We start from the raw sequence: 19,874 nt of genomic DNA on the forward strand, positions 1-19,874 counted from the left end.
TGTTTCTGGACATTCTCCACTGATGGCATATTCCTCAAGTAGATCTGTTTGCATCCCCTTTGAACAGACAACTTCCAACATTTTGTGCCAGAGTTCTAGGTCCTCTGGTGTGGAAGGTGGATGCCATTTCTTTCTCAAGGAAGGGGAATGTTTCTGTATGCATTTACCCCCTTTCCTCTTATTCAGAAAGCTTTGCTGAAGATTCAGGAGGACAAACCAAAAAGTTTGGCCAAGACGGCCTTGGTTCCATCTTCTACAAGTTGTCTCACAGGGTGGATCTTCTCACACAAGACAAGGGATCTCTTGTACACCCACACCTGTCATCTGTACATCTGACATTGTGGGTGATAGGCTTCTGATTCCTTTCAGACACCTCTTTTCAGAGGACATGATTTTGGTTCTGCAGGAGGCCAGAAAACCCAGTACTAGGAAATCCTACTTATCCAAATAGAAGAAGTTTTTCTTGTCCTGTGTCTTCCTCGTAAACTAGACCCGCTTTCTGTTAATGACCTTCTAGTTTTATCTTACTTGTGTGAACTGCTGAAGGCTAGGTTGGCTTTTTCCTTTGTGAAAGCTCATCGTCAGCCATTTCTGCTTGTTTGCCTTTGTCTCCTCTTTTGGCCTCTAAATTGGAGGCCAAACTCTTACTTAAAGGTGTCCTTCACATTAGACTTCCCAGGAAGCCTGCTCCTCCTCCTCCTTGGGACCTCAGTTGTGTCTTGGAAAAACTCACTGTGGCTCCATTTGAACTTGCAGCCACAGCTACTCTGCAACACTGTATTTGGAAGATTGTGCTGCTATTAGCCATTACTTCAACCAGGAGGGTCTCTGAGCTTCAAGCCTTGATGGCTTCTCCGATCTTCTGGGTTTTCCTTAAGGGTAGGGTTTCCTTGCATACTGACCCTTCTTTTATCCCCGAGGTTGTGAATGACTTGTCCCTTAACCAATCTGTTCATTTGCTAATGTTTTTCCCCCTCTCCACAATCATCTAGTGAGAAAGTTGTACACACCTTGGATGTGCATAGACAACTCAGGTTTTATTTGGATAAAACTAAGACCATCAGGAATTCTGATCAGCTTTGTTTCTTTTGATCCTAGGGCTCTGAGAATGCATGTTTCCAAGGAGACCATTTTCACTTGGATTTCTAAGGCTATTTCCTTTTGTTATGTTTTTCATGGTAAGAGCCTTTCTACTCCTGTTAAGCCTCATTCTTCGAGAACTGTGGCTTCTTCAGGTGCTTTTTTTCAAAAGTTTGGATACTAACGCCTTCTTGGAAGCAACTACCTTGTCTTCTGTTCATACCTTCACTAAACATTTTAAACTGGATAGCATCTGCATATTTTTGACAAAAAATACACCGAACCCACAGACATTGCCAACATCCTAGCTGACAGGTTCAGTGCAAACTTCTCCCCCCCCCCACCAAAAGGGCAAATATATCTATCCCAGCAGAGTGCTGCCCCCCTGACATCTCAGATGCTCAGGTAAGAGCCGCCCTCTCCAAAGCAAAAAACACAGCATCAGTGGGACCAGACGATGTCCCGGGCTGCGTCCTACATGAACTCCAAGAAGAACTAAACCCAAACATAAAACTACTGTTCAATCTCAGCCTTACTACAGGATATGTAACCAAAGAGTGGCGTACAGCAACAGTGGTCCCTCTCCACAAAGGTGGTGCCTCAACGGATCCTGGAAACTATCGCCCCATAAGCCTGACTAGCTTGGTCTGCAAAGCTATGGAAAGGATCATCATGGACCTCATAAATAAAGATATTGGGGACCTACAGACACTGGATCCTACCCAGTTCGGCTTTGTTAAGGGCAGATCCTGCCTCTTAAACCTGGTCGATTTCTTTGAAACAGTCACCAAGGCCATTGACGAGGGGAAGGTGGTCCACACAGCCTACCTGGACCTCGCAAAAGCCTTTGATACAATACCCCACTCGGGCATTATAGATAAGCTCACCAACTTAAATATAAACCCCTATGTCACTAGATGGGTTACAAACTGGCTCAAGGACAGAACCCACATGGTTGAAATTGCTGGAGCCATGTCAGACTCCAAACCAGTTACAAGTGGTGTCCCACAAGGCTCAATCCTGGGACCTCTCTTGTTCGGTATATATTTCTCGGAGGTACAGGCCAACACGGAAGGGCTGTGGCTGACCAAGTTCGCAGATGACTGCAAACTGGGCGCCATAATTGACTCTCCAGCCGACACAAGCATCCCCCAAAAGGGCCTTATAGAAACAGACAACTGGTGCCAGAGCCATAGCCTCAAGCTAAACGCCAAAAAGTATATAGTCATCCCCTTTGGCAAAAACAAAGTGCCCACAAATTACCACGTAGGTGGTAATCCATTAAGTACAGAAGTAATTAGGGACCCAAGTTGATAGCAATCTCTCATTTGACAACCACGTGGCCAAAGTGGTTAGAAAAACATTTTATATAGCCCACCTAATCATGAAGGGATTCACATCTAGATCAGGGGAGGTCATCGTGCCTCTTTACTCATCCCTCATCAGGCCCATAATTGAGTACAATGCCCCTTTTGGGATGTACCTTACCAGACACCTGCAGCAACTGGAAAGACCCCAAAAGTACCTCACCAAGAGGATCAAAGGGCTCAAACAGATGCCATATGCTGCCCGGTTAAAGAAACTCCAGCTTTACTCAGTGGCATACTGCCTGCTCAGAGGCGATCTGTGCCTGACGTATAAAGCCATGTCCAACCCGGAATTAATGGACATGCTGCACTTCAGAAAATCCAAATCCCATTGAGCTAAGCGCTCGAGAGACTTGAACCTCAGCACTGAAATAAATAGGATATGCTGGAGGGACAGATTCATAACCCAGAGGCTCCCTTCACTCTGGAATAAAATCCCAGTCCAGGTTAGGCAGAGTCCCTCATTGACTCTCTTCAAGAGGAATCTTGATGAGTGGATGGGAGATCGTAGGTTTACCCCGGGTATCACTTCTGTGTCACTGTTAGACAGAGGCACAGTATACTAACCTCAAAAAAGGGCATAGCAAAATTAATTTAAAATGGGTGGCAAAAGCCAAACACACTCTGGCTAGGCTTATAAATGCCCTAGGGCAGATAGCCTAGTATGAACCTATAAAGCTGACTTTGCTAGAGCCATTCTGCATGATTTTTTATAAAGTGCCACTGCTCCTTCCCCTTCCTTTCTTCTTCAAGAGCTTTGGTACTCTCCCTCATGTTAAGAATACTGCAACATAAGAATAGAAGGACATAGAATAGTTGTGCAAAATCTTACCATAACCATAGATTCCCTACACTTCTATGTTGCAGTATTCTATCCCTCCCACCTTCCCCTGGTTTTTGTCTTTTCCCCTAGATGTATCCTTACCTCGCTTTGTTTCTTAGGGTTCTCTTCTTACTGGGGCATTCACTTCTTAGGATGGTACATGTAGATGTCACTTTTATGGTCTATGCTGGCTGCTGGCCTACATACAACGTCCCATGTACCTTGCAGTGGTTAAAGTCTTTTGTATACTAGCCGAATGTCTGGACTGCCTTTGGCAGTGAATCCCTCATGTTAAGAATACTGCAACATAGAAGAGAAGGGCATCTGTGGTTATGGTAAGATTTTATACAAACATTCTTTCTTTGTAGTACATGTACAGCTGTTATGATGTACTACTAGTTGCAGAAGAAAAAAGTATAGGAGCACAAAGTATTTTACAGTTTTGAAAGTAGTCAAACACCAGGCACTGCCATACATTGCAAAGTGCACCACTTACAGATGGCAGCTGTTAAACACTTCAGTCTGCCTGTTATATGTATGGCAACAAAAAAGTGTTTTATAGTTTTGAAAGCGGTTACCATTTCCCCAGCACAGTGGTGGTTGTTGTGTTTGCTTCAGTATGTGACTAGGACATTAGCACCCCTAAAGGCTGTATAACAGAAGTTGTTATGTGACTTTTTAACATCAGAGAGGTGTAAGACAAGACTTTTTTTTCCGTTTTTAGATTGCAATCAGGATGCTTTGTGTAGTACAGTGTATTGCTGGGTACACTGTTCCAGCCATAGTAAAACAATCTTTAGTAATTGCTTGCATACTAGGCAAATTTTTAGTGTTTCAAATAACTGCAGGTCAGTACAAGAATACTAAACTTATAATAGTTTAACATTTCTTTAATACAGAATGTGCATCTTTCAACGTGGTTGGAAAATAAGTGAAACTCAAATAGGACAAAATAATCTTCGCAATTTATCTTCATGGTTGAATATGTGATCCAAATGTAAAGTAACTTTAAAGACCTTTTACAACCCCTTGTTTTTAAATGTTCATCAGTTAAACCATTCCTCAGTGTGAAATTATTTAAATTATCTCTTACAATATTTCAGCTGTCACAACACTTGTTGGATATTCTGCAATATTCAAAATTCTTGCAAAAGCATTAAACTAAGTAAATAAATATATGCCCCTCTTGTAAAATAGTATATTTCATAATTTCAGTAATGTTACTGAATAGCATATTTACTTCGGCATTCCCAGGTTTTATCAGTCAGAGATGAACCACCTTTCCAAAATATTCAGACTCGAAGTCCCACTTGAAATACATTTCTGTTCATAAAGTTTCAAGGTCAGACAATTAGATACCATCTCTGTCCTACTGTGTTACACAGAAACAATTTTCCTTTTCCATGTGACTCCTATTACTCCTCCTATACCTCTTTCATCTCCACCAAGAAGGCAAAGTCACCCTCATTTACAGATCTCATCTATTAAGTCTCCATTACTTCGTTGAATGATAAGTTAGCGCTTCCCCAGTATTTGTAAATGTCAGCGTTCCCTCTGTTGGAAGAAAGGAAAGAAAAGTAACATTTTCAGCACAACTTGGAATGGCAACCTAAATTTCAGTTTGTCTTTTACTCTCCTTAACATCATCTGTAAACTGCAGCCTCTGCCAAAAATTTATAGTGGAATAATCATGATTTACTTGCATCACTTGACCTGCTACTATACATTTTCTCCCTTGTTACAGTAAGCCACAGTACCTGTTCCTTATTATATGTAGTACTGCTATTTGGGAAGCCACTAGTACTGAGAGGCAAGCATGTTCTCTGTGGCTGTTTGACTGTCCTCTCCAGGCAAGGGAGCACCACTCTTATGGTATTGGAGGAGGGATGGGACATTGTTCCTTTGTGAAGATTGATTTGCTGGAAAAGGGTCATTTTTCATGGTTCTTTTTTCTGAGCGATCTCCTAGGAGAAACTAACATAAAATTGGGTGTTTTTATTCCATCTGTAACCTCCTCACCTAGGGGACACAAAAATAATTGGCTAGATTTTGCTAAGGGATTATTTGAAGATTTCATTCTTGACATTCTGAGTCATTCCGTAATTTTAACAGAAAAGATTTTTTTCCTTTGTCTCAGATTCTGATTCTCAGTCTGAGATAGAGGAATTAGACTTGCACTCTGTTTCTGAAGATGTTGAACTTTAGATCACTGTTGCAGTAGTCTAAACTATATGAATTATTTCCTGCCAAGGATATGATAACTGTGCAACTTCCAAAGTGTAGGGGCACTTTCTACAAATCTGAGCTGAACTGCTCAGAGGGAGCAATATAAAGTCAGTGGCTGTGACCCCAGACTTTCAGGAACTTCTTGCTGTTAAAATGTGCTGTTCCATGCAGGCTTCAGGTGATCAGTGGTCAGCTAATGCTTCTCCAAGTCTGGGCAGATAGGCTCCCCATTGGGGAAATACCTTCCACTTTGTTGTCTTTTTTTTTTTTTTTTTTTTTTTTTTTTTTTTTTTTTGTGTGGAAACAAGCATACCTTTCTGTGAGAAATTATTGCTAGAGGCTAGGACTGGTGTTTTGTGTGGTTGTCTCTAAAAAGACTACATTAAAACTTTTATATTTTTGTCAGGGTTTCATGTTGAAAAATTCCTTTCAAATTTCTATTTTATTGCAAGAAAAAGGTTTTTACTTTCTGTCATTATTATAGTTTGGTACTAGGACTAGTGGTGGTGCTGCGGTAGCGTTGTCGCCTCACAGTAAGACGCTGACTGGTTCGACTGTCAGCAAGAGCATCTTCTGCGTGGAGACATGCGTGAATGGGTGTACCTTCGTTGAAGGTCATGCGTTAGGGCTGGCAACTCAGCACGTAAAAATCAACTGTCAATCATTAGCGGACCGGAGTTCCGCTGTGGCGACCCTTAATCAGGAAAAGCCGAAAGACACAACAGCTAGGACTAGTGGTGTTGGAGATTGTCACTAAAATTTTACCTCAAAACATAAATTTTCTATCATGTTGTAGTACTGACCATCCAAGGGTCCACTAACCACTTGTCATGCACTTTTATCAGTAGAGATCTGGACCATGCTTCAGGCTCTTCATTTTTTCCTTCCCTGATCAGCAAAAAGAAAAAAAGTAGTACATGATTCTTCAGTCTTGAAGCCAGTTTCCTCTTCACCTCAACCACTGATGGATGACTCTGCTGTGGCCATTTCAGGCACTTCACACCACTCATCACTTTCTCTCAGTCCCTCTGATGTTTCTTAAGAAGCCGATAAGGACTGAGAAACAAACACATCCATTAAGGCTCTGTAGCTGTTTTCTCTTTGCAAGGGAGAACCACAGTTCTGAGTCTTAGAAATGGAGGTAGACAGTGCTGTACTTCATATCCACTCTGATGCAGTTGATTCCTGGGGAAGGGACTGTCTTTTTTTCTGGAGGGTCTCCCAAGAAAAGGAAACATAAAGCCAGGTATTTTCTTCACTTTTATCACATATGATAGATGGGGAAGATTGGCTGTGTTTTGTTAGGGGTTTATTGCAAGTCTTACAGTCTGCATTCCGAGACTTCCCTGAATTTAAAAAGAAAAAGGCTTTCTTTCTCTCTGATTCTGATTTAGTATCAGGGACATGAATTAGATTTAGATTATGTTTCTCAAGTTTTTACCCAGCAGGTTGGGAAATCTAACTCTAAGGAAAGTTTTTTGTTTTGGATTCCTCTCTTGAAGGGTTATCCTTTTTGATACTATTGCTAGAATGAAGTAGTCATTTCAGTAGGAGGAAAAAGAAGTACTAGAACCCTAGCAAAGATAGTATGGCTTATTACGGGTGGATTTTCCTCAATCTGCAGCTATTCCTGCTGTTTTGCTAACCCTAGAGGATACTGTATCTGCAGCTAACAGTTTGCCTGGCAAGTCCGCCTTCTGTCCCTAAGAAGTTAGACAAATTTATATAAGGTTCTTTAGGCCCCAGAATTTATTTTTTTTAAAACCCAGATCAGACCTTGAATGATCTCTGTGTCAGAACTCTGTCTGATAAGACATGTTTTGGCAGCTAACCATATTCCTTATGTTAGAGATCGGAAAACCTTTGATAGGTTTGGGAAGACTGTTTATATCTCTTATTGTATATATGCCTCTAAGCCGCGGTGGTGCAGCGGTAGCATTGTCGCCACACAGCAACAGGTTCTCCCGTTCGATTCTCGGCTGGAGTGCCTTCTGTGTGGAATCTGCATGTCCTCCCCGCGGTCGAGTGGCGTTTGAAAGACATGCGTGAATGGGCTTGCTTTCATTAAAGGTTGGGCATGGGGCTGGAACCTCAGCACCGTAAAAATCTACTGCCAATCATTAGCAGACTGGAGTTCCGCTGTTGCGACCCCTAACCGGGAAAAGCCGAAACAACGTTGTATATATACCTCTGTACAGAAATGTTTTTGTCATTTGTTGTATTTGTACTGTTATGTTGTGGAGCTTTTCTCCCCGGGCCTCCGCTGTAAATGGACCTTGTTCCAGTCAGACTTTCCCGGTAAACAAATGTAAAACAAAATAAAATACACCCTAGTCTTCATAATAGTGAATTGATAGGCTCACATGTCTGTGTCTGCTGGCTTCCTTTAACAATATGAGAAAGTTCATTGCTGAGCTCTCTTTTTCAGAGATTGTGTCTCTGGCCACGATGGTGCAGTGGTTAGTGTTGTTGCCTCACAGCAAGAGGTTCTCCGGTTTGATTCTCAGCTGGAGCACCGTCTGTGTAGAGTCTGCATCTCCCTGCAGTCCAGTAAGTTTTAAAGACATGCAGTAGGTGAGTCTGTGTGTATGTCTTCTGTGAAGGCTGGGCGCCGGGCTGGCACCTACACACTGTAAAAACTTCACTGGCAGTCAGTCTGAAGACTGGTGATCCACTCTGGCAACTCCTAACGGGAGAAGCCGAAAGACTGAAGTTCCTATGTCTCTGGTAACTGAACATTCTCCTAAATATTCTTATGACACTGATGATGCTGTTTCTTCAGCAACTGCCACTGGAATGGTGATGAGTAGATTTTCCTGGCTACATTCTCAGAATCTACCAGAGGATGTCAAAGCTGAACTCCTGAAAGTTTGGATAAAGTGGTATTATTTTTTTGCTCTTCCTGTGTTGAGGTCTTTAGCCCTCTGTGCCAAAGTACAATAAAATCTTTCCTTCCAGCTCAGGTTCTTTTCACTGGAAACAAAATAAATAATCTTTGCAAGGCATGGGAAGCAGAATTTCAGAAAGGAATGGCAGGAAAGTTAAAAAAATAAGATCCTCCCTGAACCATGGACAGTCTTAAAAAAATGGAGTGTATGCCTCTTCATGTTTTCTCTCCCCACACCCTAGCATTCCAGTAAAACATCTGGGCCTTCACTTCTGTCTGCAGTAGCAGCTAACATTAGACATTTGGGTTCTAAGAATCATTCAAAATGCTACAACTGGCAGTGGGACTCCCATTCTCCTTTTAAAGGGAATCCTCTGCATCACTCCAGGCAAACTCCATGTTTGCTCATATCCTGTATCAAATGCTATTTCAGAGAGTTATATAATCTGTTCTCCCAGATTAAAGAGGGAAAGGGTTCTATTCAAGAATCTATCTGGCACCAAAGAAAGAGGGAACTTTGAGACCTGTTCTTGACCTTTCTTTACTAAGCAATCACATAAAAATCCAAAAATTCAAAATGCTTTGTCTGCAGTCCTTGTTTTTTCTCAGTCCTGGGTCCAAAACCTGTTAGTGCGGCTGTTCATTGATAAACCTGTGGGTAAAGAGGTTAAAACAGTAGCAAATTGTTAAGAGCAGAAATCTCAGTTATAAAATCTTGGAGCTCGATCATTCATTTGTTAAAAGCCTTTATTGGTATCTTCAAAGGAAACAGTCCGAGCACTGTTCAGTGCACGAACCGTGAACTGGGACTTCAGACTGAGAGACCTGGCTGATGAGGATTTCAGCTCTTAGCCATTTTGACATTTTTAACCTCTTTCCCTGTAGGTGAGATGCCAGGACCTTATCCAAAGGTTCGGATTGAGTCTGCCACACAAGAAAGCCTAAAGTTGGCAAAAAAACAGGACTGGTAGCTGAATGACCATATACCAATTTAATGACCATCCCCAAGGGAAGGCAATTTAGAGCTTAATGTCTACGCTTCATAACACCTAATAAGTCTGGATTAGATAATAGAACTTAATATTTTTAATAAAAACTTGATATTTTAATAAAGATTATTTAACGTTTTCAATATTGAACATACTCCTTCATTCGACAGCTTATGATAGAGTAAAACCTCATTGACGAAGAAGATGTGAGTGAGTTAAGCAGTAATTTTTTGTTTATTCCCTCCCTTTAGAAGGGCAATTCTCACTCCAATGGGACATTGCTTTTGTTCCTGATCTAAGTAACTTTGGCTTTAAAAGATGCTTATCATCATGTTCTAATTCTCAAAGGTTTCAGACATGTTTTGCACTTTACTGTGGTTTGTATTTTCAATTTTATGCTTTACCGTTTGACTTCCCTACATCTCCAAGGGTATTTGCAAAATGCCTGTCTCCTGTAATAGCCCATTGAAGGCTTTAGGGCATTCACATTTTTCCATATTTGGATGACTGCCTCATTTTTGCAGATTATTTTCCAAGTTGCCAAGAATCTCTGGACTGGATAAAGAAACTTTTTTTTTCTCAAGCTAGAATTCAAGTGACATAGAGAAATCTTCTCTTTTTCCATCACACAAGATAGCGTTTCTGGGGTGTCTCCTGGAGATATCTCTTATAGTTTTTCATCCTGTGCACAAAGAACACTTTCTGATACTCTTCAACCAGTCTCTGACATCTGCCAGAAAATATCTCAGGATTCTGGGACTCATGGCCCCTACAATTTTCACATGTGGAAAATTCCATGGTTCCTCAAATCAGTTTGGACCAAACACCAGTACCCGGTGTCATTTCAGACTCCAGTTCTGGAATTTGTAAAAATGGAAGTTAGTTGGTGGTTGGATCAAATATCTGTCAACCCAGGTGTACCCTTTTCCCTACCAGATCCTACTCGGTCTGTAACCACAGATGCCTCAGAGTTTCCTTAGGAAGTTGTATCCAAGCTGTGAAAGTTCTGGGTTTGTGGAACAAGCAGGACAAAGTGAAACAGATATATGTGATGGAAATTATGGCTCTAATCAATGCTGTCAAATTTCTAATTCATCTTTGAGTTCCAGATCCTCTATTGTTAATCACAGAGAGCATCACGGTCGATGTGGTGTGTAAACAAATGGAGGCTGATATCCTACCCCTTTTGCATAATAGTTGTGGTAGCCTGAAAACTAGCAATTTGGCGCAATCTATCTCTACAGGCTACTTACATTCCATCAGAACAAAACATTGTTTTGGGCAAGCTGAGCAGAACCAGGACAAGCTGAGCAGAACCAGGACAGATTCCCATGAATGTAAGTCCAACCCGGGGGGAGTCTTCCAGGAATTGATCCATCTATAAGGAACTCCTCAAATGGGTCATTTTGCCTTCATTCACATAAGACAGTTTAAAAAATGCTGCTTCAGGAGTCCGTGCATATAGACCTGGAAGATAAGTGCCCTTTCATTCTCATGGACAGGAATGTTTCTGTATGCCTTTCCATCATTCTCTCTGATAACTAGGGATGTATTTTAGTCCCACTGCTGCAGTAGCCTTTAGGCTGTATGGGTTGTATCTTGTCCAAGGCACACAACAATCAACCAGCTTCCAAAAGCTCTGGCTCCCTCTGTCATTTACACTATTATGCTTGCTGATTGGTCCTGAGAAGGGAAAATCAGAAGTAAGAGTTGAAAATCTTAAGTCACTTATTGCCAGCTTGTGAAGAAGCAGCTCAGAGGTTTCATAAGAACAATAGCCAGTAATTTAGCTCTTTTTCTGGCAGATTAGTCCACTTTGGGGAACCTTTTCTCACAGGAAAAATAATATTTCAGTCTATATTCTATGATAAAAGAAAAAAGTTGTTTTTTTTTTAATTTTATTTATTTAGTAGTTCTGACCTTTAAGAAACCTGGTATTACTTGAGTATTGGAAATTTCCTGTCAGGGACTTCTATTTTTAGCTTACCCTTATTTCAGAGCTTATTTGTGAGGAAATGTACTGCTTATGTATACTTTAGTGTGTTTAAAGTTTTGTAAAGGGAAGCATTTCATTTGGGACAGGGAATCAGATGAGTGAACTAGTGCTTGTTTTCATAATGTGGCAACTTACCTGCCCTTATTTTCTGTCAGACTAACTTTATTCTAAAGGAGTTTCTGACAGAATATTTCTGTGCTGCATATGCATTATTGTGTCTGGGAGGCATTTAATGTGTGTAAGTGTGCTGTTTGTGAAAACTGTTAAGACAATTTACCGTCTGACCAACTAATTTCAGTGATTTTATTCCCATCTGATGCATCCTCCTTGGTCACAGCATGGGTGCTTACCCTGCTCCTGTTGGTCTGACTTCTGCTGTTTCTAGAAAGAAAAAAACTTACCAGATAACCCTTGCTAACTCCACAGGCTCAGTCTTTTCCTTAGCTGACTGTGGGTGATTGTGTAGTGGCCAGCAGGCATTCTTCAGACCACTCACTTACTTCTCTAGCTTCCTCTGGTGTAGTCCTTTCTGCCACCACAAACCAAGGATCAGCTGCATCCTCTTCAGCTGTTCCAATGTCCAAGATGGACATGGAAGAACCGTCTTTACTAAGGTGCAGAAATTTACCAGGGGGTGCTGTCGGATGTGCCTGGGGAAAAGACCTCTTATTTTGGAAGACATTCCTTTTCCAGGTTTGTCACTTAAAATACCTGCAAAGAAAAAACTTTGTTTATCTGATGATTTTTTTCTTACCTTAGCCAAAAAAATTGTTAGAAACAGTCCATCCTGGTATACAGAATACAGTACCTGTAAATCAGTTCAGTCAAAATATTCCTGAGGAAGGCGTATTAAATGATTGTAACATAGACTTCTACAGATTCACAAGACTGAAACTCTGATGCATTGGAAAACTGTTTCTCACAACCTCCTTTAGAAGAAATTTCTTTTTCTTGGATTATTGCCAGGATGACTGAAGTGTTTTTATGGTAGCAAATATTCTCATGAATTGAGAAGATATTGTGATATGTAACAAGTGTGTGTGCCTCATTGTGTGCCTTTTTCTCCTCTAGTCCCAGTCTTGGAAGATGTATACAGTACTGCTGGTAACAACCCTGATGCACAGTCTTCAGTCCCCAAAAAAAAGCAGATAGGCTTTACAAAGTTTATCAAACTAACGAGCACTTTTCTCACCTTAGGACTGCAACGTTATCAACATATATATCACCTGCAGAGATCAGGTTACAAGTCTCACTCATCCCTTAACCATTGGATAAGGAGTGATGATTTTGGACAGATTTTGTTCGAGAATGTTTTTTTCTTCCACTTCAGCATATAGAATTCTTAACTGTCAGATCCATATATCGAAGATTGTCCTTTTTTTTGTATAGACAGTTTAAGAGACCTAGCTACCCCTGTTTCCCCCGAGGGTAGTGCCTATCTGAATTCTGTTGTTTCCAACATTTCCCAGGTATATAAACATACCTTAAAGAATGTGTATGATTGTGCAGATATTGTGTCTTGGGCCTCTGCTTCTCCTACTGTTTTGAGGAGGTATGCTTGGGTATGAAAGCAAACATTTTCTGATGGAGTAGAGCCTGAAATTTTGAATTCAACTTTAGGTAAGGAGGTTTCATTTGGTTCACCTGTTAATCATGTCCTCAATTTGATGAGAGGGGGAAATTAATTTAGGGGTAGTCTAAGATTTTTCAGCCTCGACCTTACAGATCTCTTAGGTCCTCTTTCATACCTATGAAACAGAACACAGTCCATGCCCTGTCAGGCCAAACTGGAACATAAGAGATGACAAGAGGGGAATGATAAGATTAAGAATATTTTCCTAAAAAAGGTCAGCCTACAACTTCAGAATGACTGTGCCAGTATTCTTCTTCTCTCCTCTCCTACCCTATCCCTCAAAACCTGTCCAACAAATGGAAGTGGCTGTGTACATTCTCCTTTGGCAACAGATTGTGACAGATACATGGCTGTTAAAGCTACTTCAGGAAGGTTACAGTTGGCACTGGACTCATAAACCTTCTTTCACTGAAGTTCGTTCCTCCCAACCATACAAACCAAACAGAATTTTTTCCTCCAGGTTCTTCAGCATTTTCCCAATGTAGGAGTCCTAGAACCAGTGCCATTAAATCAAAGGGGCAGCAACTTCTATTTCATAATGTTTCTGGTGTCAAAGAAAGTGACTTCTTGCAGACCAGTTCTAGGTCTTTCCTTCCTGAATCTGTATGTGAAAGTTGTTCATTTGATCACTGCTGCACTAGCCTAAGCTATATGGGTTATGTCCTGCCAAGGACATAACGGACAACCACATTCTAAAGCATCAGGACATTTTCCACTCTCCCAAACTATTTGATACACCGATCTGAACTGACCAAAAGTTAGGGTTAGGCATCAACTCTTCAGAGCTTTCCTGTTGCCAAAGAGAGTGCTCCTTTGTGGGCTTTCGAAGGTCAAGTTCATCTAACACTTTTCTGTTACTAGACAGATAAGTTCCCTTTGGAGAAAAAAAAGTCCACATTATTAACAGAAAGGTAACTTTTTTCTGTAATATGTCTGTTTTAGCTAGAAAAAAGTATTTTTGTTGACCGTCATGTGACTTTTGTTCACTTTTTAAAATGGGAGTGCTACTTTTTTTACTTTTGAGGTAAAAAGTTGTTAAAACTAATTTAAAGCTACATTTTGTGGAGACACTGGTATTATTTTACTTTTTTGGGGGGTGGGGTAAGGTTTAAATTGCTTTTTACTGTTTGTTTTCAGGGAAAAAGGGGATGCAGTGGTACAGCTGTTTGCATCCTCATCTAAGAGCAAGAGGTTCTCTGGTTTGATTCTCAGCTGGGGTGCCTTCTGTGCAGAGTCGGCGTGTCCTCCCTGCTTTCGCGTGGGTTTCCTCTGGGTGCTCTGGTTATCTCCTATATTCCAAAGACATGCATCTGGAGTATTTCTTCCAAGGCCTCTACTGAAAATGGGCTCTGTCCCTTTCAGACTTTCCCAGTAAACAAATGTTAAATAATTAAAAAACTTACTTTTTTACAAATTGTCTGTTTTATCTACTGTTGCTAATTAGCTTCCCTGGGAATTGGGCACCTTTTTTGTCTTAAACATGGAACAAACCTACTGGTTGTTCCTTCTAGCCACAAAAAGAAAGATTGTTAAACACCATTTGCCACCATAGCAGTCTGATATGTTGCCTCAGCTGCAGGTAGGTGACACTGCTGAGGCGAAAGCTGGTTCATCAGACCACTCATCTCTTTTCCTTTGCTCCTGCTTGTGTAATCCATATAACTGCCATAGACCAAGCATTACACATGTTCTGTCTGGCTGTAGATTTGCCCTAGCTGGCAGGGGAGAAGCACTTTTGTCGGTCCTGGAAGGAGGGATAGGAAATGCCTTTCTGCTTAGCTAGAAACTGCACCCATCCCTAGGGAGGTGATTGTTGGTTCTATTTCTTCAGGAATCCCCGTTATAAAGAAATTAAAAACTAAATGTGTTCTACTGTCTCCATAACATTGGAGAGGAGTAAGTAATTGGACTTAGCTCGTGGCTTAGTAAAGCTCTTGGCCCTTCTTATATGGCTGGTTATGTTAAAAGAAAAAAGGATTCTTCTTGTCCTGAAGAGAATCAATAGTTTGAACCTCAAAATGAAAGTGAAGGGACAGATGAAGTAATATCAACGCAGATTTCTGATTCAGGGGGGCAGAGCCTAGATGGCCAACTGGTAACAGCTTTTTTCTTGAGCTCCACATCAGCTACTAAGAAACAGGACAATTATTACTTTAAAATTCTGTCAATAGCTCCTTAAAGTTATACAGTCTCTTTGGGAATGTACAGTCTACTAGATTCTCAACATTGGAGTCATTTCTTAAAAAATTTCCTGTCAAAACTAATGATTATACAACTGAACAGAGACGAGCAACTCAAAATCTTCACATGCTGATTCCACATTAAGGAAGGATATCCAGTCTATCTGTACCACTCTCCAGGAATTGTCTCTAAAAATGGATAGATTTACTGACAACCTTGAAACTTTAAAGATGAACTGTCAACAACAAACTGATGTTCTGAAGGAAATACTCCAGCAGCAACAATCCAAAATTCTGAACATTGAAACTTCATCGAATGACATAGACGAAAGGCTGGAAGAAGATGAATCCCACTGTGAGACCATACTGCAACAAAATAACTGGCTGATAAATAAAGTAGACAACATCGAAAACAGAGAGAGGAGAACAAATATTAGAATTTTTGGTCTCCCTGAAAAAACAGAAGGAGAAGATATTATTTCCTTCCTAAATTCCTGGCTACCTGAATTCTTAGACTTAAAAGAATGTATGTCCTATGGGATCGAGAGAGCACACAGAGCCGTAGGGAAAACTATTTCTTCTTCCCCTAATGCTTCTCCAAGATCTATTGTAGTGACGTTTCTATCCTTCTTAGATAAAAAACTTATTCTGAGAACAGCTTGGAGGAAAAGTTCCTTGTCCTTCAAAGGAAACCAAATAAGGCTAGACAATGATTATTCCACAAGTGTCCTGGAAATGAGAAAAAGCTCTTGGCCATTGGTAAGGCTTTTAAAATTAAAGCACAACTAGTCTATGCAGCCAAAATCAAAGTCTATCATCAGAATGAGATGAGATCCTTCAACAGTATAGAAGACATTTAGTCAAAACAATAACATCATCACAATCCCAGAAGGTATGGACTGGACACCATCTATGACCCTTAAAAGATCATCTGAGAAAAACAACTGGACAGATGTAAGAAAGAAGAAAATGAAAACTGGAGTCAAAGTCACTGGACTTTTTAATTCTCTCAAAGATCAAGCTAAGTCATAAAATGTTTATAGATACCTAGACCTAAAGAAGTATGTATCGTTACTTTACTTATCTTACATATGTCTGTATAAAATTTGTAATTTAAAATTAATAATACTATATTCCTATTAGATACAATTGGCAGTGATGCCCAAGATATACGACTAGATGAATTCTGCACATGTGTTCATTTGCTTACTGAATTGTCTTTCCTTTTTTTTTTTTTTTTTTTTTGACTTGTTAAGGAAGGAAGAGAGAAGTGGGGTAGGAGGATGCTTGAAACAGGTAATTTTGTAGCTGTCTGCTTGTTTGGTAGTCTGAGGTGGAAATTTTAGTGTTTGGTTTTGGGTACGCAACGCAAGGAACTCTTGGTGTATTTTATTTGTTTTGGTTTTTTTTTGAAAATGTTTCAAGTATTCTGTCATTATAAGACTTCAGCATGTTATGTTTTTTTTTTCTCGATCCCATTTACAGCTTAGCGTTTTAACATTCTAAACTGTCTTTTCTCTCTTTCATGAGAAAAGTAATCACAAGCATTGCTCTGAATTCAAAGGTTGTTTCTACCCTCTTTTTTCACTCAAGCACTCTCGTGCCTGTCTGTAAACTGAGCTTTGTTTAACATTATGAAGCTTATCTGAATTGCCTTTGAGTACTGTGTCAAAAATCTGTGGTCAGCTATACGAGTGTTGCTGACATGAAACGGGGATTTTCTTTGTCCGTCTTGCTGATTAACAGCCCGTAGTTACTTGAACATAATACCAATAAATCAGTAAACTAAATGTTAGAAACCATGATGATTATTAACTTGATTCAAGTAAAATTAGCTAGAAAATGACTTCCATAATTTCCAAGGCGGGACTATGTAAATGGCGATGACATCACTGCTACATTATAAATCTCGAGTGCCTGGGAAGTATTCTGACAGGCTGCAATCACACATACAGTATTATAAAATCCACAGTCAGCTTTCAAAACGTTGGCTTCACATACCTATAATACCAACAGAAATACCAGTTAAATATTTCCCTAACAATCGTATTTCAGAATACTTTATAATTTATATGAATATTAAGTTGATTATCTGCTTTCAGTAGAAGGAAAGAGAAACTTTGAACTACAAAAAAAAAAAACAGTTCATCAACAGCTCCTAGCTTTAATGTCCTATGCTAATTGATAGACAAATTTATTCAACAGTGATGGAACTGCTCCTTATCAGTATCGTTCTAGTACAGGATACAAAGTTCAAGATCAGTATCGTTCTAGTACAGGATACAAAGTTCAAGCTTATCCCTTTTATGGAAATATTACTGTAAGAGTATCAAAATTACTTTAGTAGTAACAATATCAGAAATAAATCTGCGCATATTGACAGCTGGACATTCGTTCACCACCTGAAATAGCGAACAATGACTCTCAAATAAGCCACTACATTCTGTATAAAATGTTGTTCCTTGAATTGGCATAACAGCACCCCAATAGGTGATTTAATGTCTATTTGGACATAAACTATATGACATCCCTAGACACTCACCTAAACAAGATCTCATTTCTTCCAGAAAATCACATTATATTACTAAATCCAATCCATTTACCAAAGATCACGCTTTACTAAACTGGCTGCTTACTAATGCCCCTGTGAGAATATTTGCAGTAAAGGCTTTCCCACCTTACTATGACCATTGTGTCATCATCATCAAAAAAAGAAAAAAAAAAAACACATATCTAAAAAGGTAACGTGGCCAGAACACCATTTGTGCAGACCTAACAATAAAAGCTCTGCTTAGATGTGTTGCAGTAGTTGATCTAGACTGATCGGCATCAGTGAAATTTATAAAGAAAAAAATGCAAAGTAAGATTTCAGAAGTCACAATGTCCTAAGTCAGATGTGAATTATTTGAAATGTTTTTTTTTATTATTTGCAAGTTAATATTGACCATTATAAGGTAGCAGACAGAGTCTGCTCATTATGTAAATGGCAGTCAGTAGTAAAGACTGTTTATATAGTGTGTGCAATTTATTTAATTAAAGTAGTAGTCTGATAAAGCTATACATTTTGCAGCAAAGTATAATGTTTTGTTCTCAACTAAACATGCCAAGTATACACATCTGTCATCAGTCCTGGATGTCGAGGAAATAATTTGGTGACAAATTAGTAGAATATAATATTTAGTTATGGCTCTAACACATCTAAACTACCCATGCTTAAAATCTTTCAGTGGGCTAAATGGAAAGGACAGTCACAGAGAGCGTATAAAATCATTTACTAGTATCATCACTTCACATTTGGACTCAGGCTCTCTGTTTTAATTTGTGATATTTACTCCATTTGGTATAACTGTGCTGTACTTTACAAAGGAGCCATTGTGGAAATATACATTACAACTGTTATAAGGGCAGGCCCATGAGGCACAAATATTTAAGATATTAATAAATTTCTGATTAACCATGTTCAGTGATGTTACTATTAACCTCCATCCTGCAGTTGGTATATAAAGAAGTTAAGCTATTTTCAAAATGTTAATGCCCTATAGGATTATGAACATATATATATATATATATATATATATATATATATATATATATATATATACACACATGTATATAAAAGGAAACCACTACTCTGACAAGAACAAAGTTTATACACAAACACAGTATTATTATAATTAACTAGGTCACCAAGGCTGACCTGGGTAAAAGGTTGAAGTCCAAGTATGTTATAGCAAAAGACTCTCTATGCAGTGTTCAAATGTTCAAATCAATATATAAGAAATGTAATGATAATGCTAAGGATCATATAGCAAATGTTTCTTTTCATTAAAAGGAAACTGAAAGGGGAATAGAAAGAGGAAATAAACAAAGAGGAAAGAGATAAATATGTATGTACAAAAAGAGGGAAAAAAGGTGAAGGAAAGAAAAAAGAAAAAAAAGAAGGGATTTGCTTGAATAAGTAATGCATCTTGCATTCAAATCTGTTTTGATATTGTTAATTCTACCAAATTTAACCTCACAATAGTAAAAACTACTCAATTGTTGATGTATTACTAAGACATTCTTCTTTATATAAAACTTTGCATAATTTGTTAGAAAGTAAATGTATATTTATTAGTTATTGTTGGAATCTTTCCATGGCTATATGAACTTTTTGAGTTTGTGATAGGAACTGCGTGGGTAGTATCTCCTCTGTCAACCATCACCATTTGTAAATATACATTCCATTTCCATATGTCCTGCTCATGTTCATATTATGGTAATATTGTTACTGTCTAGTAGCAATAAGGAAATATGTGAAATTACTATATAGAGGAGTGACAATCACATAATACCTCATAGTAAGAGAAGTGCTTTGGCAATTAGTTACATGTAATTTTTATTACTATAAATACTTTAAATGCTGATCTAATACTGTATTGATGTATCCTGATTGATACTGTTATGTTTATCTATATTTAAATTACTGAACATTTTAAGTATCCAGATGCTCTTGAGACTTTAATTGATAAATATTATCTATACATGTTTATTATCAAATTGTTAATTCTTCACTTATATAATAATTCATACAGAAATGAGGATATGTATTTCTTAATCAAGCAAAGGCTTATTAGTGAGATTTAATTGTGCTAGATACAATCAAACTATGTATTACATCAATATATTGTGTTTGCTCATGTCAGTTAATCTA

The 19,874-nt window shown here is 39.0% G+C and overlaps 1 protein-coding gene across 1 annotated transcript in view; it reads left to right on the forward strand.

Annotated features, from left to right (window-relative positions):
• CYLD (CYLD lysine 63 deubiquitinase) overlaps positions 1-19,874 on the forward strand; it is a 1,495,154-nt gene that overhangs the window by 446,605 nt on the left and 1,028,675 nt on the right. Inside the window, exon 7 of the mRNA XM_044081615.1 lies at positions 17,387-17,501. Within this exon, the coding sequence (XP_043937550.1) occupies positions 17,387-17,501 (115 nt within the window). The remainder of the gene's footprint in view (positions 1-17,386; positions 17,502-19,874) is intronic.

Source organism: Protopterus annectens, chromosome 8.part1 (genome assembly GCF_019279795.1).
Source record: "Protopterus annectens isolate FY-2018-M chromosome 8.part1, PAN1.0, whole genome shotgun sequence".
Classification (NCBI taxonomy): domain Eukaryota; kingdom Metazoa; phylum Chordata; order Ceratodontiformes; family Protopteridae; genus Protopterus; species Protopterus annectens.